Source organism: Martes martes (genome assembly GCF_963455335.1).
Source record: "Martes martes genome assembly, chromosome: 8".
NCBI classification, from domain to species: Eukaryota; Metazoa; Chordata; class Mammalia; order Carnivora; family Mustelidae; genus Martes; species Martes martes.
In genome coordinates, this window is record NC_137895.1 from 61,535,548 (window position 1) to 61,562,958 (window position 27,411).

At 42.0% G+C, this 27,411-nt stretch overlaps 1 protein-coding gene across 1 annotated transcript in view; it reads left to right on the top strand.

Moving 5' to 3' along the window:
* The first annotated feature begins 21,498 nt into the window (after positions 1–21,498).
* Positions 21,499–27,411, top strand: part of AEBP2 (AE binding protein 2) — a 59,727-nt gene continuing 53,814 nt past the window's right edge. The window contains exon 1 of the mRNA XM_080810641.1: positions 21,499–22,334. Coding sequence (XP_080666767.1) covers positions 21,673–22,334 — 662 coding nt within the window. The 5' untranslated portion in view covers positions 21,499–21,672. The remainder of the gene's footprint in view (positions 22,335–27,411) is intronic.

Here is a 27,411-nt window from a genome sequence, read left to right on the forward strand (position 1 = left end):
GAGGCAGGCAGAGAGAGAAGGGGAGGCAGGCTCCCTGCCGAGCAGAGAGCCCGATGCGGGGCTCGATCCCAGGATCCTGGGATCATGACCCTGGCAAAAGGCAGAGGCTTTAACCCACTGAGCCACCCAGGCGCCCCTGGCATGAAGATTATTCTGAGTTGAAGGCAATCAAGGCCCTGTGGGCTCAAAAGAAACATTTCTCCTCCCTTAACTACATAGAAGAATCTAAATTGGAGGTCTTTCCCAGAATTAGGGTTATTACCAAAGAAAAATTGTTCTGAGTGACCCATCTCTATGGAGGGACAAACATCTAATTACCAAGCATCAGTTCTTCTTATTGTCCTGTGAACTGCGTTCCTTCCCTTGGAAGTCCCAGAAACCTACCTTCTTCTCCTTAGTTCAGGACGCGTATATGCCTCTATTTTGCCTGACTTTTTTTTTTAAGATTTTGTTTGTTTGTTTGTTTGTTTACTTGACAGAGAGAGAGAGCAAGAGAACACAAGCAGGTGGAACAGCAGGCAGAGGGAAGGGAAGAGGCAGGCTCCTCACTGAGCAGAGAGCCCAGCATGGGGCTCGATCCCAGGACCCTGGGATCATGACCTGATCAGACACTTAACGGACTGAGCCACCCAGGAGCCCCTGCCTGACTGTTTTGGGATTTCTCCATGCGTAGGCTATTAAATTTTATTTTCTTTTTTTAATCTGCCTCATGTCAATTTGATTCTTCATTCAGTTAGAAGGACCTTAAGGGGACAGGATATTCTTGCTCCCCCACACTGTAAACCCTTTCTCAATTTGGATGAATGTGAATGAATTAATGTGAATGAATATATACTGTCAAATGACAAAAACAATTTAGTAGGGGTGCCTGGGTGGCATAGTCAGTTAAGTGTCCAACTCTTGATTTTGGCTCTGGTCTTCATCTAGCTCTACCTCAAGCTCTGTCTCAGTGTCAAGTCTGCTTGGGATTCTCTCCCTCCTCTCTGCGCCCCCTCCCTCCACACACACAATCTCTCTCTCTCTCTCTCAAACAAATAAACTTTTTAAAAAGATTTTATTTATTTATTTGACAGAGAAAGGCAGCCAGAGAGGGAACACAAACAAAGGGAGTGGGAGAGGGAGAAGCAGGCTTCCCGCTGAGCAGGGAGCCTGACTAGGGGCTTGATACCAGGACCCTGGGATCATGACCTGAGCCAAAGGCAGATGCTAAACGACTGAGCCACCCCAGTGCCCCAATAAATAAATCTTTAAAAAAAAATTTGGTGGGTTAAACCTCTGCCTTCAGCTCACGTTATGGTCTTAGGGTCCTGGCATTGAGCCCCGCATCTTGCTCTCTGCTCAGCAGAGAGCCTGCTTCCCCCTCTCTCTCTGCCTGCCTCTCTGCCTACTTATGATCTCTCTCTCTGTCAAATATATAAAACCTTAAAAAAAAATTGGTAACAAATCTAACGTGCTTTATTCGAGGGAAAATAATCTATAGATTGGGGGAATACACAAGTAGTTGAGCATTCTTCTTAAGGTATGTTGGGCAAGAGGTTGTATAAAATATTAGAAGAGGCAACCCAGCAACAGTGTATGATTGGGTAAGAGGTGTGGGATATCCTAATAAGGTTAGCAGGTCCTGTTTTCTAGAGTAAGGTAAGCTAGCAAAAGCTGAGTTAGAAGTTTGTGAGTGGTGTGTTAGGACTCCTTGACAGGTGTTTCCTGTAAGTGCAAGCTGACTTAGTTTTAGATATGTGACGTGGTCTGGGCCACTGGCACAGCCTCCATTTTGTAGATCCCGATATGTGAATTAACTTAATCAATAATTTAAAAAATGTATAAAAAAGCAAAAGGTAAAGTTTTTTTGCATGTTTCTCTGCAAGAAGATATATCTTAGGCATATATAAGCAAATACGTATGTATCTTTTTTTGCCTGGAACAGGGTTTGGTATAAAATAAGGGGAAATTAGGCCAGGGAAGAAAGATACCCCAAAACAAATCCAACCTGACTACAGGAGCCAGCAGTCTTCAACTACTGATTTTTAATTAGCTTGCTTAATTTTGCAATACCAAAGCAAAAAAAATTTTTTTCCTATATCATTTAATCTACCTGCATTGGTATTTCCCTGGCAGGTGGCTACACAATCACATTAGTTCAATTACAGAACTTTGCATTATATTAGGCACAACTATTTCCCATGGGTCCTAATTAAATAAGATGGAGTCAACTTCCTGCCTACAGCATTTGTGCTAAAAAAAAAAAAAAAAAAAAAAAAAATCCCCAATGCATTATTCTACATATCCTTAGAAAAACAAAGCAAAAAAGAGAATAAACATCTCCTTTCAAAGGGTTAAATTCAGAATTTTTTTTTTTAAACCCACTGGAAAATGGCTTCCACATTCCAAAGGATGAGGAAGGAAAACTATGAAATCATTTTGAATGGATTTGTTCAGCAGGGGAAGAGCTGGCTCATTTTCCACGTGGGCTGCCAAGTTCACCAGCCGTGGGGGGAAATGATTTTACTCTTACTTTCTTACTTCATGTGCATTTTTAAACTGTAGTCTTATGGAAATGAAAATCCCATTTGGAGATTGGATTCTTCAGATGGATTTAATTTATATACCATTTGACCAAGTCAATCAGACCAGGCTTAGTAGACGGCTTTTTTCATTATAACATTGTAGGCTTTGCTTCAGGATCTTTTTTTCTAAGTTACAGAAAGTCAATTTAGCAAGTATTGCATCTAATTTAGGTTTTGTAGCTAATGATCTTCGGGCTGCATTAACATTTTCTTCTGAGCGATAATTCGTATTAAGTCTCTGCTTTAAAAGCAAACTTTCTGAATCATTGTCTGATTTAACGTTCTAAAATCTAGATTACCCCGAGATTCATAGGTAGCTGAGTACACTCCAAGAACTGATTTCAGCCTTTATGAAGCTTTTTTGTGTTGTTGTCAGATATGGGCAGGAATGGAGCCAACAGGGCAAGAAAGCAGTGCAAGCAGCCCCCTTCGAAGAGACCAAACTGTCTCTTTCTAAAACAGTACCCCCCAAAATAAAATAAAACTAAAATAGGGCCCAGTGCCCTAACTTTACTGCTAAGCCTCCTTTTCTTGTTGTTGATCGAAAATATACGCGAGTTCGTGGACTCTCTTACAGAGCTGAAGCCTGTTGTACTTAACAGAAGATCGCCTACCCGCACGCGCACCCGCACGGAAATGGGCGCCCTGGGATTAATCCAAGAAACTTCTGCCACTATTCTTGCCCTTCAAGGGAAGCTGGAGTAAAACACACCTCCTGCCACTTCATTATGTCAGAGGTTTGTGTCTCCCATTAGCAAATCCACAGAGAGCAGGGACTTCCCGCCAGCCAAATGGTATAGATGGAATAGATTCAAATATTTGAGACAGAACCTGCTTTGTGTCTGGTCCTTTACAGACGTTTGCTCTAACGGAGGGCGCCAGTGCCGATGCCTTGCTCTCTCCAAAGCCTACTGGCGCCTCTAGGAATTGCGGCTCCCCTGTTTCTCGGCTTCATCCACCCTTTCTCCAACCCAAACGGGGGTTCTGAATTCTTTGCTGGAGACCTTACAAATCCAGGCACATAGTAGGTGTTCGGTACGTATTTGTTGAATCAATAAAAATACCATATTCTCATGTATGTGACTGTTGGCCAGACTGCTGACTGTGATCACAGCTGTTTCTGCCCATGGGGATCCCGAGAGCTAAGAATTCTGTGGCTGGAAGTATATGAAAGAGGTCTCCTTGCTGAGAGCTTGAAGAGAACTGTCAGTGATATGCTAAACTATGCAGATTGCCCCGTTTCAGGAGGTTCAGGGGAGGCCTTACCTGGCTTAACGGCTTAATGAGTGCTAAAATGCAGTTTGTTTTGGGTAAACTCACTTTTGTTACTTAAACTAGAGTTAACTCCCATATCAATGGCAGAGAAGCAGTGGGTGATGGCAGAAGGAGGAGGCTCCGGAAAGCTGTTCAGGGAGGTCCAGTGTGAAACATACACCCATTTTGCTGACCTATAAACTAAAGATCCGGCAAAGTTGTTAGCCAACTATTAAAAGTCTGCGTGTGGGAGCTTAGACTGTCAGATTTGGGACTGGATATTCTGAAAGTATTCAAGTCCACTAAGCAGACAAACCTATTCTGTATTTCATAAAACAGAAGACATCATCTTACAATCTAGTGTTCATCATTAGCTCCAGTGTTAAAAGAACTACACAGCTTATCTGAGAATTCACAGCATTAGGGACTGGCCAAGGAGAGGATATATAGCTCCTCAGTGTGTATAACCTGGTAGTCACATGAACTAGAGAAGAAAGATGACCCTGTAAAGAGAGAACTTCCTCTGGTGCCTGATTTCTTCACCCTTGCAGAGCCAGAGGAGGCCCTGGGCTCTGGTGAGGGCCTTCGTGCTTCTCTAAATGGGGATTTTACAAATTCCAGCTCATGGGGTTGGGAGGATTAAATGAGTTAATTCATGATAAGTTCTTAGAACAGTGCCTGGCAGAAGTAAAGACTCAATAAATATTATGATTATGATTACTATGATCATCTCAGATGTTACTCTCAGGGTCATGTAAGAGGTCATGAAAGTCAGTATTCTCTCGTGAGAATACTGCCTCCTTCCATCTTCTGTCCTAAGCACCTCTCCTCACCCTAGTCCTGGCCTTGTCGGTAAACACTGAAGAGCTCAGAGGACTTAGGTGGGTACAAAAGAGTAGAAAAGTGGTTTGAGGCCCAATCCTAGAGTGTTTTTAAAGTCATTCCTGAGAGCTTGTGTGTTATACTTTGGGTAAGTTTCTCAAAGTGTGGTGTTGGAATCATCTCTATTTTTATTTCCTTTTTAAAAAAAGATTTTATTTATTTATTTGAGAGAGAGAAGGAATATGAGATGGGGGAGGGGAGAGGGAGAAGCAGACTCCCTGCTGAGTAGGGAGCTTGATACAAGATTCAAACCCAGGAACCTGAGATCAGGACCTGAGCCCTGGGATCAAGTCCTGAGCCGAAGGCAGACACAACCAATCCAGCTACTCGGGTGCTCCCATCTGTGCCTTTAACTTTAGAATTCCCAAACTGATTAGAAAGATCTTTTCTATAGAGAATACATGCTAGTCTGGCAGAGTTCTTTGAACACCTTCTTTCTCTTTATGGAAAAAAAAGGTAAGGGGACTCCTGGCTGGTTCAGTCGGTAGACACTGCATCTCTTGATCTTGGGGTCATGAGCCCCATGTTGGATATAAAGATTACTTAAAATATATCTATATAGATATTAAAAAGAAATAGGTAAGATGATGTTGGTGAAAATATCCAATAAAGTCATCGTGACGTCTGTCATTATCTTTAAAATATTTTAGCATATACAGTGTGCTGCTATGGGTGTACCATTTGGCTTAAACCATCACCCAGAGGCTGCCAGCACTCTAATCCAGAAGGTACAAGTCATTAACAACCAAATTCAAGGCTAGATTCTCCTTGGATCTGGTATTTAAAAATCAACTATAAAAGATACTTTGGGGACAAATGTGGAAATCTGAGTACAGACTGAGAATTAGAGGATATTATGGGATTACTGTTAATTTTATTACGTGTGATCATGGGGAAATGTATGTAGGTTGTTAGAAGTGCATACTAAAGTAATTAAGGGTGAAATGTCATGATGTCTATAATTAACTATATAATACTTGAGCAAATATGAGGAAATTATAAGAATTATTAAATCTAGGTGATGAGTCTTTGGGTGTTCATTACACTATTCTCTCTACTTTTTATATGTATAAAAATGTGAATACTAAAAAGCTAAAGAGAAAAAAAAAAAGAATTCACAGTGCAGGGAGTGGCTTCCTAGCATTCAGGTGGCTTTTACAAATGTTTCTGTTATCAGTATCTTGGTCAACAAGGATTCTTTGCAATTTGCCTACTAAATGTGAGAAATGGGTTTTACCAGTAAAAACAGTGGCTTGTTGATGAACATGATGAATGTGGGAAATGAGGGTTTTTTTTTTTTAGGACAAAAGGAAAGATATTCAAGATACATGATTATCTAAAAATATTCCAGAGATTCTTCCTGCCCTAGAATAAGTAGGACGTTCAAATCCCAAGAGGCTTGTAGCCTGTATCCTTAGCAATGATGCCCTAGGCTAACTCCTTCAAGGGGTACATCTCTGGTCAAAACACTAGGGAATTTTGGGTGCCTGACCCGATTTTCCCTCTGGAATCTTGGCTTTTACTTGAGAAGATTTTTTGGCTACTTGTATCTACCAAAAAGAACCTAAAAATTGTGCATACCCAAATTGGCTCAGATTAATTTGCAAGAACAGGACTTGTGCATAACAAGTTTTCAATATTTTCTCATTGCGTCCATTTCCTAGTTTTCAACTTTTTGCTATTTTTTAAAAAAATTCCTTTAAGTACACTCCATGTCCAGTGAGGGGCTCGACCCATGACCCCTGGATCAAGAGTCACATGTTCCACCAACTGAAACAGCCAGACACCTTGAACTTTTCATCTATCAACTTTTTATCTATCTATCTATCTATCTATCTATCTATCTATTTTAAGATTTTATTTCTTTATTTGAGAGAGAGAGACCACAGAGGGAAAATAAGAGAGAGAGAAGCAGACTCCCCACTGAGCAGGGAGCCTGATGTGGGGCTTGATCCCAGGAACCTAGGATTATGACCTGAGCCAAAGGCATACCTTTAACCTACTGAGCCACCCAGCCCCCCTATTTATTTTTTTATTCTTTTTTTTTTATAATTTTCTTTCTTTCTTTTTTTTTTTTAAAGATTTTATTTATTTGACAGAGATCGCAAGTAGGCAGAGAGGCAGGCAGAGAGAGGAAGGGAAGCAGGCTCCCTGCTGAGCAGAGATCCCGATGTGGGGCTCAATCCCTGGGATCACGACCTGAGCCAAAGGCAGAGGCTTTAACCCACTGAGCCACCCAGACGCCCCATTTTTTATTCTTTTTTTAAAAAAGATTTTATTTTTAAATAATCTGTACACCTAATGTGGGGCTCGAACTTACAACCTGAAGATCAAGAGTCACATACTCCACCAACTGAGCCAGCTAGGTGCCCCTACTTTTTGCTATTTTAAATAATCTGAGAAATATGGTGTCTCCATAGCTGTGTTTTCAAAATAATACTTCACTAGTCTCTTTCACTTACCATATACTGCAGCTAAAATTATTATTCAGCTACTAGCCAGATCTTCTAAATATACCCTCATATAACTTTACTTTCTTTGAAAGGAAGTTTTGGACATAATGGAAACACCAGTGAAACCCATGATGTCCTCGATCACCTATCTTCCTCAGAGGTTGATGTCATGGATGGATGCATGTTTCACTTCTCTTGTCGTGACCAGTGTGCAGGAAAATCACACTGTGGTTTCCTTTACTGTCATACTCACCATACTTCTGATACCAGAGGTGTGAACCAGTTCTCTGACACCAGCTGGGTGTCCCACAATTTGATTCAGATCAGACACTGTCTATCTGGACTTACCCTCAGATCCCACAAGTTAAGACTCAGTCCCACAAGGCTGTCTCTACCTCAGATGCCAGTTGCATCTTGTTCCAGGTTGTCACCTGTACTTCTGATCTACTGACCCTAAACTGGTGTTCCCATGACCCCCTTCAAGTTTGGTAATTTGCTAGAATAGCTCAGAGAAATAAATTTACATTTACCAGTTTATTATCTAATAAAGGATACGATAAAAGGTACTGATGAAGGCAGCTGGCTGGCTCTGTCAGGGGAGTGGGCAGCTCTTGATCTTGGAGTTGTGAGTTCAAGCCCCATATTTCATGTAGAGATTATTTAAAAATAAAATATTTTTTAAAAATATGGAAGAACAACCAGATGAAGAGATACCTATGGTAGAGTCCAGAAGGGTCCCAAATGCTGGAACTGGCGTACACCATCCTCCTGGCACATGGAATGTATTTATCATCCTGTAGTTCAGGGATTTTTATGGAGGCTTCATCACACAGGCATGATAAATTATTTTTCTTAAGATTTTATTTATTTATCTGACAGAGAGCACAAGCAGGGGGATTGGCAAACAGAGGGAGAAGCAGCTCCCCACTGAGCAGGGACCTTGACATGGGGCTCATCCCACATGACCTGAGCCAAAGGCAGAGGTTTAATGACTGAGCCACCCAGGTGCCCCTAGGCATGATAAATTATTAACTCAATATCTGCTCCCTCTCTCCTCCCCAGAGGATGGGGGTGAGGCTGGAAGTTCTAAGCTTCATTTTTTTTTTTTTAAAGATTTTATTTATTTATTTATTTGACGGAGAAAGACAACGAAGAGAGAGAGAGAGAAAACACAAGCAGGGGGAGTGGGAGAGGGAGAAGCAGCCTTCCCACTGAGCAGGGAGCCTGGTGTGGGGCTCCATCCCAGGACCCTGGGATCATGACCTGAGTGGAAGGAGAGGCTTAACCAGCTGAGCCACCCAGGCACCCCATGGAAGTTCTAAGCTTCTAATCATGGCTTGGTCTTTCAGTGACCAGGCCCCATCATGAATTTATCCAGGAGCCCACCAAGCATTGCCTCATTAGAACAAAAAGTGCTTCTTTTTTTTTTTTTTTTTAAGATTTTATTTATTTATTTGACAGACAGAGATCACAAGTAGGCAGAGAGATGGGCAGAGTGCAAGAGGGGGAAGCAGGTTCCCCGCTGAGCAGAGAGCCTGATGCGGGCAGGGGTTCGATCCCAGGACCCTGAGACAATGACCTGAGCTGAAGGCAGAGGCTTAACCCACTGAGCCACCGAGGCACCCCCTAAAGTGCTTCTTTCACCCCAGAAATTCCAAGTGATTTAGGAACTCTGGCTCAGGAACTGGGGTCAAAGACCAAATTTTAGGGGCGCCTGGGTAGCTCAGTTGTTAGGCATCTGGCTTTGGCTCAGGTCCTGATCCCCGGGTTCTGGAATGGAGTCCTATATCAGGCTCCTTGCTCAGTGGGAAGCCTGCTTCTCCCTCTCCCACTCCCCCTGCTTGTGTTCCCTCTCTTGCTGTCTCTATCAAATTAATGAATAAAAGACTAAAAAAAAAAAGACTGAATTTTATTTTTTATTTATTTATTTTAAAGATTTTATTTATTTGACAGACAGAGATCACGAGTAGGCAGAGAAGCAGGCAGAGAGAGAGGAGGAAGCATGCTCCCTGCTGAGCAGAGAGCCCTATGCAGGGCTCAATCCCAGGACCCTGGGATCATGACCTGAGCCGAAGGCAGAGGCTTTAACCCACTGAGTCACCCAGGCACCCCAAAAGACCGAATTTTAGAACAAAAGATGCTTTTAGCACCTTTCTTTCATTTGTTTTCTTTTTCTTTTTTTTTTTTTTAAGATTTTATTTACTGGGACTCCTGCGTGGCTCAGTTGGTTGAGTGGCTGCCTTCGGCTCAGGTCCTAATCCCAGAGTCCTGGGATTAAGCTCTGCATCGGGCTCCTTGCTCAGCAGGAAGTCTGCTTCTCCCTATGTCTGCTGCTCCCCCTCCTTGTGCACTTGCTCTCTCTTTCTCTGACAAGTAAATAAATAAAATCTTAAAAATAGATATATTTTATTTATTTATTTTAGAGAGAGAACATAACCAGGGGGAGGAACAGAGGGAGAAGCAGACTCCCCTTTGGGGGAGGAGCAAAGGGACCGGGCAAAGCAGACTCAGAGCTGGTTCCTGGGACTCCATCATGACCTGAGCCAAAGGCAGACTTTCAACCAACTGAGCCACCCAGGTGCTTTATTTCTTAGGAAATTATAAAGGTTTTTAGGACCTCTTGGCCTGAAGTCAAAGATGAAGACCAAAATATATATTTCTTATACCACAATAAGATATGGAAAATTTCATTGCTATAAAGTAGTAGTTATTTAAAAAATCAAGAAATAAAATGAAGTAGCAGTTATTAACACTACAGATCATCTGTGGAACTGTATATATATATATTTGTATCAATGAACCAGAAAAGATAGCATTTCAAGTACATATTGATATCTCTTTGATATAAATAATATTCTCTACTACAAGTGACTTAATAAAGTACTGTGTGGGGGCGCCTGGGTGGCTCAGTGGGTTAAAGCCTCTGCCTTCGGCTCGGGTCATGATCCCAGAGTCCTGGGATCGAGCCCCGCATCGGGCTCTCTGCTCGGCAGGAAGCCTGCTTTCCTTCCTCTCTCTCTGCCTGCCTCTCTGCCTACTTGTGATCTCTGTCTGTCAAATGAATAAATAAAAAAAAAAAATCTTTAAAAAAAAAAATAAAGTACTGTGTGTGTGTGTGTCATTTTTTTTCTCAAGTTATCTGTACACCCAACATGGGGCTTGAACTCATAAGAATTCATCTTTTGAGATCACAAGTTGCATGCTTTACCAATGGAGCCAGCCAGGCACCCACATAAAGTCCTCTTTTTACTTCCTTTTCTACCCAACTTAAATTGTTTTTGTTCATGCTCCTGCCTATATTTTTAACTCTTTTGTTTCTTTGCCCTTTTGATTTACTCTCCTGTCAAAATCCTGATGCCAGAACAATCCAATACACTTGTCATAAACGCCAAAGAATTTCTTCAAGCATCTCCATCATCCCCCTGAACAAAAATGTAAAGGTCCCCTAGTCTTACCAATCCAAATCAATTTTGGCATGAATCTCAGGCCCAAACTAGGACAGTTAGAATTTTTTCCTCAAGGTATTTGGAGTCAAAATTTAAAGAGTCTTGTTGGTTTCTTCATGGCTAAAGATTTGAGCAGGAGCATTATTCAAAGTACTCAATGCTTGGAATGATATGGACACTGGCCATTCAGAATGATGCTTTACAATCATGATTGTAAACCATGTTACACTACGATGGTCTGGAAGCCCCTGGACATGCCATTTGTTGTCCCGGTAGTTGCCGGATCATGAGGAGAACCCAGAGGTCCTAAGGGAGATGGTGTCTTTCAGTATTTTTTTTTTTTTAAATTTTGTTTTCTTTTTTTTGTTTGTTTGTTTTTAATTTATTTATTTGTTAGAGAGAGAGAGCGAGCGAGCACAGGCAGACAGAGTGGTAGGCAGAGTGGTAGGCAGAGGCAGAGGGAGAAGCAGGCTCCCCGCTGAGCAAGGAGCCCGATGTGGGACTCGATCCCAGGACGCTGAGATCATGACCTGAGCCGAAGGCAGTTGCTTAACCAACTGAGCCACCCAGGCGTCCCCGTCTTTCAGTATTTTAAAACGTGTATATGAAACTTGGGAGCTCTGTACAACCATGCCTCTTGCCATGTTGTTCTATTACTTCTGTTATAATTTACTTTAAAACACTTCCTTATAAACAGTGCAATGTACTTGTGTGTAAATTAGCTTTCATCTACACTCCGGGGAAGGTTATGTATCATTAGAGTTATCCTATTAGGAATTCACACTCTAGGGGAAGTTAGTTATAATATGAAGTGCTCTAATCAGGGATCTATAATCCCCAGGTGGCTACTTAAGTATTTCAAGGATCTTTATTGAAATTTATATCAGAAGTTTCATTAATTAGCTTAAGGGACATTAGAAATACATTTTTATTGGTGAAATAAATGATGTCCCAGATACATGGCTGGTTAAAAGATGTCACAGCACTGTCACTTGTGTGAATGAGATGCAAGAAGATACCTGCCCAAAAACAAAACAAAACCAACCACCAAACATAAAAACCAAGAACACTCCTGACCGGGAGTATAAGTTTCATGAGAGCAAGGATTTTTATTGGCTTTATTCATATTTATACATATTCATATTTATACACCCAATGCTAAGAACAGTGCCTGACACATAGTAGACACTCAATCTACTCAATACATGGTGAGTAAGTTGCTGGGTAGCTCAACAATCTACCAACTTCTTGGTCTAAGTTCTAGTTGATTCTGTGTTATCTACCTCTCCCCAATGTCTTCTGTTCCATTTTTGGAGGCATCTGCTGACAGACCTGAATAGAAAGCTGGTGGATTTTCTGTTTGGATACTGTTGCATCTACCTTAGTGTGAGTCTCTCATACAAGACGCATGTGGGCGTGCCTGACGACAAAGGGTGAGGATTTCCTGAAATTTATTGAACATGTTATATGACTTTTCTGCCCACTTGCCAACAAGAGTTTATACATTGGTGGTGGGGGTAGGGGGTGTGCCTGGGTGGCTCAGTCAGTTAAGCAATCCTCCTTCAGCTCTTATCACCATCCTAGGGTCCTGGGATGGAGTCCTGTATTGGGCTCCCTGCCTGGAAGGGAGCCGGCTTCTCCCTCTGCCTGCTCCTTCCCTGCTTGTGCTTTCTCTCTCTTGCTTGCTTCCTCTCTCTCTCTCACTTTCAAAATAAATAAATAAAACCTTTAAAAAAATGTGGGGTTGGATATCGTTTAGTCATAGAAAGGCAGTGTATGGGAGGTAAGAAAGTGGAACAAGCAAGTACAGTTCATATTTTTAGAAGTTTGGATGAAACAGAAAGAAATACTTAATTTGTAAGGATGGAAAAACTTGATCATGTGGGCACCTGGATGGCTCAGTCGGATGAGCCTCTGACTCTTGATTTCAGCTCAGGTTGTGATCTCAGGATTATGAGAGTGAGCCCTACACTGGGGTCCACGCTTAAGATTCTCTCTCCCTCTACCCCTTCTCCTCCCACTAGTGCATATGCACACTCTCTCTCTTTCTCAAAAACAAACAAATAAATTATTTAATAATAATTAAATAATTGTATAATAATTATAATAATTATAATACAATTATTATATGTAATATATAATATAATAATATAATATATAGTATAATAATAATAACAGATAAATAATAAAATGAAATAAAGGACTTGATCATGTTCATAAAGGAACCAGAGTAGAGGATGGGCTTGAAGACCTAGAAGAAGAAATGGAAGCTAATGGGTCAAGATGTAAAGTCTTCTTAATTTGAGTAAAGGTCATGTTGTCATTAAAAAAAAAAGAGAGACCCAAAAATACAGTAGCTTGAATAAGATAGTTTATTTCTCTTCCATGTAGCAGCCAGGTCAGTGTAAACTGGCCTGTAGCTTTACATGGCGCAGTTACTCAGGGGCCCATATTCCTTCCATATTATTGTTTCCATCACTGCATGTTGAAGTTGGGTCAGTGGTACAGTCCTGTTCCAGCACACGGGGAAGGAAGTCAAAAGCAAATTAGGTGGAGATTGTATGTATTATCTCTGCTCACATTCTCTTGGTGAGAATTCAGTCATGGAATTAACGTTAACTGTTAATATTTCCATAATTCAGTTTAAAATACTGTATTTCAGTTGGTTTGTGTGATATTATGTATGCACCAACAGGGGAAGGTTTTTTTTTTTTTAAAGACTTTATTTATTTATTTGACAGAGAGATCACAAGTAGGCAGAGAGGCAGGCAGAGAGAGAGGGGGAAGCAGGCTCCCCGCCCAGCAGAGAGCCCGATGCGGGGCTCCATCCCAGGACTCTGAGATCATGACCTGAGCCGAAGGCAGAGGATTAACCCACTGAGCCACCCAGGCACCCCACCAGGGTAAGTTTTAATTCTATAGAGTCTACTAGTATACTAAGAAAAAAAAATCCCACGTCAGTGGTCTTCAGCTAGCATTCTATCAGAAAGGGGCATACTCCAGAGGTTGCTGCTAACACATTTTTTACTATCAACATCTCCATAAAGTCTCACTAAATGGTGTAAGGAATGTTAAAAATGGGTTTTGTATTGGGGAAGGTAGTGGTCTGTTAAACAGCAGGATGAATGTTAGAAACAGTGACATTAAACTTATTCAAGGTATAAAGCTTATCTACAATAGTTAGGAGACTTTTCTTATGTTGACAGACAAGCAAGTTTTGTTTTAGTATGTGATACCTTAGAGATTTCTCATGAGGCTTGTCCTAAACTGTCCTATGCTGAGCTGTTGGGATTTCTGATTCCATAATGGTAACTGCAGGGCATGGAATCCTGCCCCTGAAATGGTTTTGTATTTGTCTTGAGGGTATCTTTCATTCAACATGTCACCAGAGCACCTAAAAGGACAAGGAGAGCTGCCAATTTCGCCTTGCTTACACTCTTGCTATATTTATAGTTTTTTGATAGCTTCTGCTCTCTACCTGAAAGAATCCAATATTTCAATTCACCAAATATTTTTCAGGTTAACTATCTGGATGTAAGGGAGCATAGAGGAGGCTGGGAAATGTCTCACCTAGGCAGCCAAGTGACCAAGAAGAAGATGGGGTTGGGGGGGTGGGAACCCACCATACATATATATATGGTCATTTTTTCTCTTTTTTTTTTAGAACACCTAAGAGTTTGCTACAGTAGAATGCTTAGGCTTGCTTCGAGAAGAAAAAAATGAGTGCAGATAGAGATGATTTTATAGATAAGGAGCAGAAAATTGAAGGTCTCACTCCTGAGGGTCTCAGATTTCTAGGAGATAAGAAGCCATGTTTGCCCGTTTATTTATATTTATTTTTTATTTTATTTTATTTATTTATTTATAGTGCTCTCTCTACCCAACTTGGGGCTCCAACTCATGATCCCAAGATCAAAAGTCCCATGCTCCATGGACTGAGCCAGCCAGGTTCCCCTATTATTTTTAATTTTTAAGAAAGTTTTAATTTGGGGAACCTGGGTGGCTCAGTGGGTTAAAGCCTCTGCTTTCAGCTCAGGTCATGATCTCAGAGTCCTGGGATGGAGCCCCGCATCGGGCTCTCTGCTTGGCAGGGAGCCTGCTTCCTCCTCACTCTCTGCCTGCCTCTCTGCCTACTTGTGATCTCTGTCAAATAAATAAATAAAATCTTTAAAAATAAATAAATAAATAAAAAAGAAAGTTTTAATTTTGGGACAGCCTGGGTGGCTCACTCAGTTGAGTGTCTGACTCTTGATTCAGGCTCAGGTCATGATCTCAGAGTTGTGAGATCAAGCCCCACCTTGGGCTCTGCAATGGGTACAGAGCCTGCTTAAGATTCTGTCTCTCTCTTCCTCTGCCCCTCCCCTTTCCCTAAAACAACAAACAAAAATTTAATTGAGAGTTTATTTGAGCAAAATTGATTTCAATCAGGCAGCACCAAACTGGAAGTGCTTAGGAGCACTAGTTGTTCATTTAACTGTATTAACTAGAATATTGATTTGGCTGGTTTACAACAGACAAACTACACGAAAGATCTCTTTCTCACTACAAAAAATCTGAGTTATTGGTCTAAGGGAGTGGGTGGTATTGTAAAATGAGACCTGGATTTCTTCATCCTCATCTAGAGACAAAGGTCCCTTCTCTCTCTGGCTCTGTTATCCTAGGGTGTGGTTCTGGCATGCATGGTTGCATATCATGAATCACCCCCACATTTAAGTCTCTGCCCCAGCCCAAGGACAAGACACAGGAAGAGTGAGAGAAGGGAGAGCAACTGGCATTCCTTAGGAGGATGTGATCCTTCTGCTTACAGCTCATTGGTGATAGAACGTAGTAACACGGCCAAATCTAGCTGTAAATGATGTTGGTGGTCCAGATACCCACAGTGGGAATGAGTGGGGAGGGGGGTTAGTAGGTTCTGGGAAAACAAAAACAAAATAAACCAGCAAATCTTACTTTAAAAATTAATTTGAGGGGCGCTTGGCTGGCTCAGTTAGGGAACATGTGACTCTTGATCTTGGGAGTCCTGAGTTCAAGCCCCAGGTTGGGGGAGGAGTTTCATTAGAAAAAAATAATAATTTGAGATGATTTACCAAGATGTATAAAGGGCTACAAAGTAGATAAAAAAAATAACAAAGTAAGGACGAATGGGGTTAACAGGGGAAAAAAGGGTATGAGTAAGTTTAGTGGTCAAAATAGATGCCATACATTCATCAAAAAAAGAAGGGGGTGGAATGTGGGGTTTTTGCCTGAAGCCAAGTTAATTTATCCTTACTGCTGATTCCCTTTTTAAAATATTTCACCCATTACATATTTTGTTTAGATTTTTCCTTGCCCTCTCAGAGATTTAATGGATAAAGTATTAACTGGTATTGTAATTTGTATGCTCTAGTAACTAATTCAGAACATTCAAATTTACTTATTAAGAGCATTTTGAACATTGACAAAAGTTATTTGGTTAGCAAGTCAGATATAAAATACCTGAAAGGACCAAAAAATGTGGTTTTTAAGTTATTTACCTTTCACATTTGCCTACCCATTCACTGATAGTTTATAGGAAAGCATTTTTACTATATTAGAAATGAGGAACTATCCAAAATACGAGACAAGTGTATGATCTTATTGTGGTAAGTTGTCAGCCAAATGCAGTTAAGGTCTCAAAATGGACACTGTGACAAATTTTAACTATAATCTGTATATGTATATATAACTATAAAACTAGGGGCACCTGGGTATCTTAGTCAGTTGAGTGTCTGCCTTCAGCTCAGGGTTCTGGGATCAAGCCTCACATCGGGATCCTTGCTCAGCAGAGTCTGCTTCTCCATCCCCCTGCTCATGTATGCGTGCTCTCTCTCTCAAATAAATAAATAAAATCTTTAAAAAAAAACTATACACAATACTGTAGTCATTATTTGGTTGTGTTTTGGTTGGCCGATAATCCACAGGCTGAGGAAGGTTTCATCTGATTTCTAGTTCTTTCCAGCTTTAGGATCCTATCATTCCTTCATTCTGTAAGATGTTCTATCTTTTCATGCAAACATCCTTCAGACCCCAAGTCCATCAGAGGATGAGGTCATCATGCAGCTACTGATCTTGCTCACTACGGCGATCTCAACACGTGGAATGAGGAACCCGAAATAAAGGTGGAAAGTGCTCTGTAGCTGCCTGTTCTAGAGACGCTGTTTCCAGAAGTCTCTTGTGTGTGGTGGAGCAGGAATCTCAGCTTGAATCTCAGCTGGGTCTGTTGTTGGGTTCAAGCATGCCTGGGCATGTCTGGCAAACTGGTGAGGCAGGCCTGGAAGAAACTGCTGACATGGGGGCTGACACTGTTTCCTAGAACAGAGCTCATTTTAGTGGAAGAGAATTAGACAGAGAAGCTCTATAAGAAAGACTTAGTCATTGGATGGGGAGTAATAAATACAGCTTGGGGTAGCTGTTACTCAAATCCGTCGCCAATCTAGGCCCATGAAAGCATGTCTGGGTTCCTAAGAGAAACAGAGCTCTGAGTAAAACATAAAGAGCTGTTTCACTAAAAGCCTTCTAAGATATTGGGCACAAGCTGTCTGCTTCGGGGTTCCCCTAAAAGAGGTCAACACAGTGATCTCCATTTCTGCAAGCTACACCATGGCTTTGGCTGTTTGGCTTGTATCACAGATCCTGGTAAGGAGCCTGCAGCGCCCAGAGAGCAGGGGAGGGGAGGGGGGCTTTGGGAGAGAGGTGTGTGAATGTACAAGAGACCTCCCACCCCAGAGGCTCCCAGCAAGCTAGAGGTGTCCTCACTTTGTTAATAGGTGGAAAAGCAGAGGAAATTCAAGTTATTATTGCTAATCTGCCCCCAATAGTAATGCGGTCGATGAGTTTGAATACTGTTCCCAATCAAATCACTCTGATGCAGTGATGTATTATTAGGTAACTTCTAATTATGCATAGAATCACACACTCTCCTAGTGGGAAGGAGGGAACTCTACAACAGTGATTTTCAATCTGTAAAGGACCAGTATTTATTTATTTATTTAATTTCCAGTGGACTTCTGCAAAATACAGGAAAGGCGAATTAACCAGAATACTAGAATAAAGTGATGACATCAAAAATATAGCCCCAACTGTTTATTATTAGATTCAATAGGCACAAAACTACTCTGTCAAGGTGTTATAAAATTTTCCAGAAACTAATTTCAGTACTCATCTAGCTACAGATAGGTCACAGTTTATGGAGATGTTTATGGATGTGCGTTGTTTGGTAGACCCTGTTTCTTGCAGGTTCATGTTTTCAACCCTCCTCTCACCTGATGCCACCTGAAACAACTCTATCGTCCACAAGTCTGTCATCTAGCCACACACTTCAGTGAGTGGGGTAATGACATTTTGTGTTTATCCATTGCAGTTGCGGAGGAGGGTGGCCTACATGCAGACTAATGACCTCTGCAACTGAACCAGGGCAGAGAGAGAGAGAGAGAGAGAAAAGAGGTGGGTGTTAGAGAAGAGGGGGAGGAAAATGGGGGAGGGAGAGAACTTCTGGCTTTGATATCTGCTTTAATCCCCATTCACTTTCACTCTCTTCACACTTTTCTTCCTCTCTCCTATTCCTTAGATATCCCTACAGATAACTTGAATGATATCACCACACCTTTTAAAAAATATCTCAGTATGTATCTCAGTTGTCTTTCAAAGTCAGATTTTTTATTCAAGATTTAATGTCATCTAATCTTTAAGTCTTTTTTTAGTTTTCTTTCTTTTTTTTTTAAGATTTTATTTATTTATTTGACAGACAGAGATCACAAGTAGGCAGAGAGGCAGGCAGAGAGAGAGGGAAGCAGGCTCCCCGCTAAGCAGAGAGCCTGATGTGGGGCTCGATCCCAGAACCCTGGGATCATGACCTGAGCTGAAGGCAGAGGCTTTAACCCACTGAGCCACCCAGGTGCCCCTTTATTTAGTTTTCTAGATTGCTTTCTCATGGTTGGTTAACACTGTCATGAATACGTTTTTATGCCTTCCCATGTTATTACTTCTCAGTCCTAGATTCCCCCTCACACAGAATTGTATTTACTCTTCAAGATTCAGCTCAAATTAATTAAACTCAAATGTAGTTACTTATCTTACCAGACGAATTTGTTCAAATTCTACATTCTTCATGTTTTCCTTGATTAGCTCAGCTAAATGTTAACCCTGATTTCCAGGGTTCAGTACAATGTTTGGCACATACACTTTATATACACTTTTCAGTTAAACTCTCTGATAGTACTTACTTTACTTCTGGTCTATCTCAAAGAGTGGCTTTGAGGTTGACATGTTTGAGGTCAGTAATTTGCATGGTATGTGTTTGGAAAGGTATCTGTAAACCATAATGCCCCATAGTATTATTTTTTTCAATTTTTGTTTTCCCTTGAGGCAACATATGGAACATATAACAGCTGTCCAAAGGCCTAAGGCCGTGGATATAATACCTGGGTACTCAGGGTCTACGAAGAGACTATTTTAATGCAAGCTGTTCTCAGATCCTCACTTCTCCTTGGTGGCTGTTCCTAAAAGTGATATGCCTAAAGATATGCCTCTGGGGTCAGAGTATAAAGTTCTTTCCAGCCTTCCTTATCTCAATTGCCTCTCCCCTGCTTTACAAAAGAAAAACATAATTCTTCCCCATCCCAACTCTTAGGAGGAGGTGGGGGGAAGCAAAAATCTCCAGGTTGGGGATGCCTGGGTAGCTTAGTCTGTTGTCTGCCTTCAGCTCAGGTCATGATCCCATCGTTCTGGGGATGGAGTCCCGTGTGGGGCTCCTTGCTCAGCCATGCTCAGCCTTGCTCAGCAGGGGGCCTGCTTCTTTCTCCGCCTGCTGCTCCTCTTGCCTGTACTCTCTTTCTCTGATAAATAAATAAATAAAATCTTCTTTTTTTTTAATAAATAAAATCTTAAAAAAAAAAAAAATTCTCCAGGATGCCAAAAAAGGAACAATTGACTGGTGAATGAGAATGGTAACACATCCTGTTACTTGCTTTCAGCAAAGTTGAAAGAGAACCTAATCAGAATTGTCAGGTGATAGATCATTAAAAGTATTTTTTTGTTGTTAGATTTTTATGTGATTTTTTTGGGCATATAATTTGGAAGGAGTTCAAAGAATCAATTGGCATTACTAAAAACTCTATTCATTTTCATCTACTTATCTATGCAAACAAATTTCCTCATTGCATACATTCATGAAATTGAAAACTTGGAAGAGAATTGATGCTGAAGTTGTTCTCATTCTAGTAATACTCATCCACTAATAAAATAAACTAGTTGGGGGCATCTGGGTGGCTCAGTTGGTTAAAGGTCCAACTCTTGATCTCAGCTCAGGTCTTGATCCCAGGGTGCTGAGTTCAAGTCCTTCCTTACACTCCATGCTGAGTGTGGAGCCTACTTGAAAAACAAACAAAAAAACTGGTTGGCACTAGCAGTTCCATCTCTGTAAGATGCATTTCCAACAAAATTTTACTTTTGTGTTTAATACTTACATAAGTGTTAAAAGATTTATTATTTTGGAGAGAGAGAGAGAGAGAGAGAGAGGGAAAGTGTGCATGCAGGGCTGGGGAGGGGCAGAGGGAAAGGGAGAGAGAGAATCTCAAGCATACTCTCTGCTGAGTGCTCTCGGCCCTGCCTGGGGCTCAGTCTGAGGACCTGAGCCCTGGGGGATCATGACTTGAGCAGAAAACAAGAGTTAGAGGCTTAAGGGACAGAGCCACCCAGGCGCCCCACTTATATAAGTATTTATTTATTTTTTATTTGTTAAAAAAGATTTTATTTATTTATTTCACAGACAGAGATCGCAAGTAGGCAGAGAGACAGACAGAGAGAGAGGGGGAAGCAGGCTTCCCGCTGAGCAGAGCACACGATGCGGGGCTCGATCCCAGGACCCTGAGATCATGACTTGAGCCGAAGGCAGAGGCTTTAGCCCACTGAGCCACCCAAGTGCCCCTTATATAAGTATTTAAAATATGTTTTGATCAATTGAAATAATAAGACTTCGAGTTTTCCTGTGATCACAGGAAATTCAAAAACGACCCTTAAATTTCAATTCATTTTACTAGAAAGAGATACAAGACAATCAATAAAACAGTTCAAATGTAAAATCTATTGTTAGGATAAAATTCTGGAGGGGGTGTGGAATGTAAACATGAGTTCCAGAAGATAAAGGGAGGATGGAAATTGCCTAAGTACTAAAAAACCTGTATTTTAAAAAGTGGATATTGGTGGGTATAAAGTCCCTGCGACATTTAGAGTTCATTGGCTATACTTAAAAGTGTGACAATGGTAAAACCTTGATAACAAGCTGGAGAAAAATGTAGCTGTCTTTTTAAGCTGTACAAGGATGTACAGTTATTTGGAGGACCCATGAGTTAAAAAGTTTGAAGATTTTGAACCTAAGACGTGTTTGCTCTGAGACTGTCTTAACCATTTCTTGGGGGTATTCAAGCGAAGGTTGGACTGAAACCTGTGGCTCTATGCTATGTGTACGGACTTAGTCCCTGGCGTTGTATTCTTCATTTTTATTCCTTTTAACCGTCTCTCCTCGTAGACTCAAGCTCTCGGAAGACCAGGGACTTGTCGGATTCCTGGCTCATTGCCTGTCCACGGGGGACACTCCCCAAACATCCCCGGAATGAATTGACTTTATCGTGAGAACTCGGAGGACTGCTAAAATCCCCGGCCAGCACCCAGGCTTTCGTTCTGCGTGTCCCGGCGGCCGCGAGGCTGGGGAAGGCGTGGGCAGGCCCCAAGGAAACTCTGAGCCCTCGGCGGGTCGGGGCGGGGGCCGGGCGGGGACACGGGTGGGGGCGCGCGCGCGGACTTCGCGGCCCGGGGGAGGTGCCAGCTCGCGCCGCCGCGCAGGCGCGCAACCGTCTCCGCGTGAGTGCGCGCAGTGGCGCGCCTGTCCCCGCGCGGGCTCCGTAGCGCGTGTGCAGGCTGACGCAGCTCGCGGGCCCTCCTCCTGCTCTGCGGCGGCGGCGGCGGAATTTTGGGCGTTTGGGAGGGGGCGAGGGAGCTAGAGTCAGGCGAGGGAGGCGGCGGCGGCGGGGAGGAGGAGGAGGTGGAGCAGGCGCCGCCATGGCCGCCGCTATCACCGACATGGCCGACCTGGAGGAGCTCTCTCGCCTGAGCCCTCTGCCCCCCGGCAGCCCGGGCCCGGCTGCGCGGGGTCGGGCTGAGCCCCCCGAGGAGGATGAGGACGAGGAGGAGGAGGAAGAGGAGGCCGAGGCCGAGGCGGTGGCAGCGCTGCTGCTCAACGGCGGCAGCGGTGGGGGCGGAGGCGGCGGCGGAGTGGGGGGCGGCGAGGCGGAGACGATGTCGGAGCCGAGCCCCGAGAGCGCCAGCCAGGCCGGGGAGGACGAGGACGAAGAAGAGGACGAGGAGGAGGAGGACGAGAGCAGCAGCAGCGGCGGGGGCGAGGAGGAGAGTAGCGCCGAGAGCCTGGTGGGCAGCAGCGGCGGGAGCAGCAGCGACGAGACGCGCTCGCTGAGTCCCGGCGCCGCCAGCAGCAGCAGCGGGGATGGGGACGGCAAGGAGGGCCTGGAGGAGCCCAAGGGACCGCGGGGCAGCCAGGGCGGCGGCGGGGGCGGCAGCAGCAGCAGCAGCGTCGTCTCTAGTGGCGGCGACGAGGGATACGGGACCGGGGGCGGCGGAAGCAGCGCGACCTCCGGGGGCCGGCGAGGCAGCTTGGAGATGTCGTCGGACGGGGAACCCCTGAGCCGCATGGACTCGGAGGACAGGTCAGTGCACGGAAGCGTTTCCCCTCTCCTCCTTCCTTTTACACTCGTGGGCCCCTCAGAGGGGGCCAGGGGGACTTTTCGCCGCGATCCCTGTGCTCCCCGAATCTGTGGCCCCTCCCCCAGGTTCTCAACTCGGCAATGTGTCGCGGTCGCCGCGCCCCTCTCGCTGCGGAGAGCCGCTTCCAACTCTCACAGCAGTTCCCCCCCAACTCTCCTCTCCCCGCCCTCTTTCCCCTCGGCTGTGCGCTCTCCGCGGACCTGCGGACAGCTCGAACTCAGAAACAGTCTGCAAAGTAGGCCCGGATACCCTGGCGGGGCGTGGGGGGGCCCTGATGGACACACCGCGGTACACAAGGTCAGCTTCGTCCAGCCGTGTTCGCGAACACTTGTCACAACTGTAACTGACAAGTGTGCTCCAACATGGCTGGTCTCGCCTGCATTGACCAGAACTTCCTTGTGCAGGGAGGAGACCCCCCAACTATCACTTTTCACTACTTGAGGAAAACACCAGACCTCTATACTTAATCAGGGCTTCTAAAAGTCCTCGTGGGTAATCATCCGGATACTCTCCAACGTGATTTTAGTAACTTCTGTTTTTTTGTTGTGATCAAATCTGGGAGAAAGTTTAAAACACGTATAAATTACTGAAGAAAAGAATAATGAATTGATGTCCTTTAAAATAATTTAACGGGATCAAAGAATTGAAATCAAAATACAGTTTAGAAGGTACATCATGATAGCATGTGGTTTATGATCTTTATGTAATAAGGCTTTAGCATGAATGTCATGATTTTAGATGATAATACTTAAAGTCATGTATTGGAGAGATCTCTGAAGAAGTTAGTAGCTTTTTTTCTAAAGCTTGTTAGAAATAACGTGGATACTGACAAAAAAGGGCTTTATTTCTTTCAAGACATTAAAATTTATTGCATTAGTATGTTTCATTTATTATTATAATTACTTCTGATCACTTGGAAAACTTCGTATTTTAACTGATTGGTTTTTAATGTACTTTTTTAAACAGAACTGCATCATGAATGTTACACTGCTTCTAGCATTTATTTTGATTGTCAGTGTTTTGATGAGCGGGTTTTTAACCATCGATAATGACTTGGCTTTAAAAGTTTAAGCGTGCTAAAGTTCTAGGAATTCTGATTGGTAACTTATAAAAGAAAACTTCGGTTTCTGTTTAATATAAGGAATACAAAGCTCCAAATATTATGAAAATACAGCATTGGATTTATTGTTTCATGTTTACTTTAATATCTAGTGAAGAAAATATCTTCGATGGGATAAAATAGACTGTACAAACCCTAGAGAAATTGTGCAGAACTACATAGGCATGGCAGGAAGGAGAGTCTTCAAGACAATTAAAAATTGATGGGAACCACACAATGAAGCATATGTTATTTACATTTTATTATATCCTCCTTCATGGGTGCCAGTAGATATTTGAACGTTGACATCAGTTTATACAGTTAGCATCTTCCACAGTTCTTCCATTTATCTAGCGCATGTGGACATACAGATGCACGTTTAGCACTACACAATGTAAATGTCTATCCCATTCTCACAACTCTGGTGCAAGATAGGAATTATTTTGACTTCCATTTAACAGATGAAGAAGCAAGTTGAGTGTCTTACTCAAAACAGTAAGTCTAGAATGGAAGTGGTGGTAGAGCTGGATCTGAACAAAGGTTTTCAAGCCCCCTGCTATTTCCACTTTACAAGAGTTAGAACACTTCACGTTAAATAAGCTGTAAGTGTCAGGATTTTTTTTTTTTTTTTTGAGTTAATATCTATCTGCTACATCCCTTTAGAAGATGATGAACTATTGGGCAAGTAATAGTTCAGGAAGTGGAGTTTTGGCTTCATTTCATATTTATAAGATAGTCACTGCAATATCTAATTTTTACATATTTCAGAGTAAGGAGTAAGATTATTAGTGCCACAAGTCCAGATAAGGTTAAAACCTGGTAATCAAAAATACTTGCTTTTCTTAATGCTTAACCATTAGAGACTATAAAATACTGTGTAATCATTTTGCTGTTTCAAGATAATAGATTTATCACTTGTATGAAAAAGCTGTACTAGTGGAACTGGATATGGTGATCTTAACAATCTTCATTTTTAAATGCCCCTTTGTTGCCTTTAAGTTTTTTTTTTTTAAGACTCCTTTTAAATTTGGAAAGGATTCATAGTTTTATGAACTGTCCTGCAGATTACACTAATCTATGTGGATTTTATAAATTGATTTCATGGTAGGAGGTCTTTATTTTTGTGACTGATGGAGGGATAGCATGGTTTTAAAGTGCATTTAAAAAACTTGGGGCATTCCTATCAAAATGATTTTATTATTAGAATTTACTGTTTCTTTTAGAACGCCTATTCAGTTTTTCTCTTACTTTGAAAGTAGATCATACTTTTGAGTTAATGTACTTTAAAATTTGTTGAAATGTCTTAACTGTAAGTGCCTGTTTTTAAGAAACATTTAGATATAAAGACTTAGATATTAAAGCTCATGATCCAGGGTGTCAATTTACAAACATGTATTGGAAGTGTTGTGTGGTGAAAGGTGACTAATTTATAAAATGAATAAATGACACTTGGTACAAAAACATTGATTATTTTCCCCATGAGAAAGTTATTCAAAACCAGAGTAAGGGTTTTAGTGTGTTTATTTTGGTAAAGTTAGAAAACCTTGATGTTGATGTGTACTTTAGGGGAGTATTTAGCTATTTGAGACCATTATAAACCAGCTTTTTTTTTTTACTTCAAAAGTAAACTTAAGTACTTTTTTTTTAAAGATTTTATTTATTTATTTGACAGAGATCACAAGTAGGCAGAGAGGCAGGCAGAGAGAGAGGGGGAAGCAGGCTCCCTGGATGCAGGGCTCGATCTGAGGACCCTGAGATCATGACCTGAGCCGAAGACCGAGGCTTAACCCACTGAGCTACCCAGGCGCCCCAGCTTAAGTACTTTTAAAAAAATTACCACCTTTTAAAAAACAATTACCACTTTTTAAAGTTAATTTCAGAGACTAATTAAATTTTAAATAGAATTTTAGAATTTAAAATACTTCTGAAATTTTTTTTAGTTTACAAATTAGTTCTAGCTGTTGAATCCGATTATATATTGAAAGTATTGCTTTTTCTGTGTAAGTGAATTGATAGTAACTTCTTTTGTGGTTGTCTCATACACACACACACACACACACACACACACACACACATTCTTTCTCCAGCCCCCGCCCCCCCACTAGACTAGAAACCAAGACTTATTTTGAAAAGCCAAGACCACTTTTAGCCACTTCTGTCAGCTTTTCTGGGTAAATTCGAATGTAAGGATGTGGTGATAGTTAAAGGCTTACAGTATGAAACTTAATGATCAGGAAAGGCGACAGGCCCTTAGCATTTTGTGGATCAAAATTTGGAATTCCAATCTTAGGAGTTGCAGACTTTGAGGTGTAACTGACATTGCCCTGATGCTGGGACAACAGCTTATGTTGCCCAATTTCTTAGTCATATGATTGGGAAGATCTGATACGGAGGCTAAATTTCTAAATCCTATTGATACCAGAAGGCTGCTTGCTGAAGTTATCAGGATTAAGGATCTGTATGGTTGAGGCAATACAATACTTTTATGTAAAGTAATTGTTGCTCATACTTCATGATGAACTTCTTTAAGTACTTACCTTTTCAACTCTGAAGCAGCTTAGGGAAAAGAGCTTTTGGTAGGTCTCAGTTTTCATTGATGACTCCCAGTTAAGGAAGGCATGGCTCTGTGCCCAAAATAAAATCATGAAAAAACTACAGACTTCAGGATTGAATTTATGGAGAGATTCTAGGGAGTCATTTTACTTTTAAGAAAAAGTAAGAAAAATTTTAAGAAAAATTAAGACTGTGTTGAGTCAATTAGGACATCCTGTGTATAAGTTGATTTGCTAACCAAACTCAGGTATTTACTGTGTGCTGGACTCTTCACTGAGTATTGTGGAAGATGGGAAGAGGCAGTGCTTCCCACTTCATCCATCTTGCATAGTGCTGTGAGGCTTTTAATTCCAAGGTGTAGGTTTTGCCCTAGTTCCTAGGAAAAAACTGTTTTGACTCTAATGTAAACAAAGTCAAATTTCACACTTTGCCAATTGTATTAGCTGTTTATTGCTGTGTAATAAGTTTCTTTCAAATTCAGCAACTTTAAGGAACAGACATTTGTTACTGCCAGAGGTTTCTGAGGGTCAGGAGTGGATAGGCCTTAGCTGGGTGGTTCTGGCTCAGGGTTTCATGAGGTTGCAGTGAAAAGGTTGGCCAGCACTGCAGTCATCTGAAGACTTCACTGGGGCTAGAAATGTGTTTCCAAGATGGCTCACTTTTTGTAGTTCTTGGCAGGACACTTCAGTTACTCACCAAGTCAATATCTGCTTGTGTGCCCTCATAACATAGCAGCTATTTCCCCTCAGAGCAAGTGATCTGAGAGAGCAAGGAAGAAGCCACAAAGTCTTTTTTTTTTTTTTCCTTTTTAAAGATTTTATTCATTTATTTGGTAGAGATCACAGGTAGGCAGGGGGCAGGGGGCGGGGGGGGGGGGGGAAGCAGGCTCCCTGCTGAGCAGAGAGCCCAATGCAGGGCTCAGTCCCAGGACCCTGGGATCATGAGGTGAGCCAAAGGCAGAGGCTTTAACCCACTGAGCCACCCAGGCACCCCACAAAGTCTTTTTATGACCTAAAATACTTGCTTATTTTTTATTCTTCCTATGTTTTCGTTTAGCAGATGAGTTTTTCTTTCTTTTCTTTTCTCTTTTTTTTGTTCATACCCTGTTACACAATAATTCCTTCATATTTTGTTCACTAAGACCACCTTTCAAAATCCATCAAAATGCCACAGTAAATCCTGGCTTTTAATTTCTTTTTCCTTTCAGTTCCCATAGATGTATTTTTTTATCTTTTTCCTCCCTGCTTACGGCTCTATCCTGTAGGTGGTGGGATGTAGAATATCTCTGTATCTGTATACAGAGCATGTAATCTGAGTCAGTCTGAATTCAGATCTTTGTATTGCTGCCTGTATTATGATTTTAAGTT